General features: G+C 42.5%; 1 protein-coding gene across 1 annotated transcript in view; it reads right to left on the bottom strand.

The window, feature by feature from the left end:
* Positions 1–9: 9 nt before the first annotated feature.
* LOC102209358 (protocadherin beta-7-like) overlaps positions 10–1,126 on the bottom strand; it is a gene marked incomplete at its 5' end in the record, with an annotated part of 3,384 nt that continues 2,267 nt past the window's right edge. The window contains 2 exons of the mRNA XM_005755615.1: positions 10–185; positions 293–598. Coding sequence (XP_005755672.1) covers positions 10–185; positions 293–598 — 482 coding nt within the window. The remainder of the gene's footprint in view (positions 186–292; positions 599–1,126) is intronic.

Raw genomic sequence — 1,126 nt, 5'->3', positions numbered from 1 at the left:
TAAAGACAGTCAGTTAGCAGGTGTGCTGTTGGTTGAACGTCCCTTCTTTCTCGTGATCCCGAGCAGAGAGAGTCCACAGAAGTACGCCAGACTCTTCGCTATCAGCACTGTGTACATCAGACACAGCAGCCTCTCTTTAAACCAGCGTGGGGGAGGCGGTGGGGGAGGAGAAGGTCCTCTAATCTCTGTAAAAGAAAAGGAAAGAATTAACAAAGTCATGTCAGTGACCTTCTCCTCTGCTCTCTGGATATTCTCTGAATGTTGAATCACTCAGTCATGAAGTGTTAGTTACCTATTTTGTTTTGGCCGGTCACTTTGCCTTTCTCGTGGTTGACTTCACAGAGGTATTTATATGAGTAGATATCACCCTGATCGAGCACCGTGATGGAAGTGATGCGTCCTGGCTCTTTGATTTCCAGCTGCTCCACCTCAGCAGGGGGCAGATCCTCCAGCCGGCCGTTCTTCTCTCTTTTCCAGGAGAACTGGACCAGAGGAGGAATCATTCCTGAGGCCTGACACACCAGCGCGCTCCTCCCCCCGAGGCTGGTACTGTTTGCTGCTTTGTAAGCGGTCACCTCGGGCTTCACTGTCGGCTTATCTAAAGTTTAACAGCAACAAGCAGCACAGACACACATTCACACCGTCAGCATGGACCATAATCATAACCACTCATATACACATGCACAGTATGTTCCCCCACTTATGTACAGCACATATGTACCATGATTTATCACAAATCTTCTGCAGTTTTATATGTGCATCTTAATAACAGAATTTAATTTTTATCTATGTATACAGAAAATTTTAATTATGTCATTCATAATCATTATGATCCAAACTTCCCTGTGAATAAATGGAAATATATAGATTATGTTGGTATAACAGCTACAGTGAAATATTACTATGAATTATGGCTAAAGAATCCACAATACTAAGTATATGATAAATGCATTACTAGTCTACAATGACATAAAGATACATATTAGTTTATATGTGTATCCTGGGAAATCACTGGCCTGTTTTTCCAGATTAGACTAGTTTGTGGTTTTATCTGAATCCCCTGCAGGTGAGGTCATGAAGTCTTGTCGTCAAAGATAAAGGAAACGTCTCTTAAATCCACAAGACA

The sequence above is a fragment of the Pundamilia nyererei genome, unplaced genomic scaffold, assembly GCF_000239375.1.
Source record: "Pundamilia nyererei isolate P.nyererei 1_Seehausen unplaced genomic scaffold, PunNye1.0 scaffold02147, whole genome shotgun sequence".
NCBI classification, from domain to species: domain Eukaryota; kingdom Metazoa; phylum Chordata; class Actinopteri; order Cichliformes; family Cichlidae; genus Pundamilia; species Pundamilia nyererei.
Note: the sequence above shows the minus strand (reverse complement) of the source record. Positions and strands in the feature narration are given on the sequence as shown.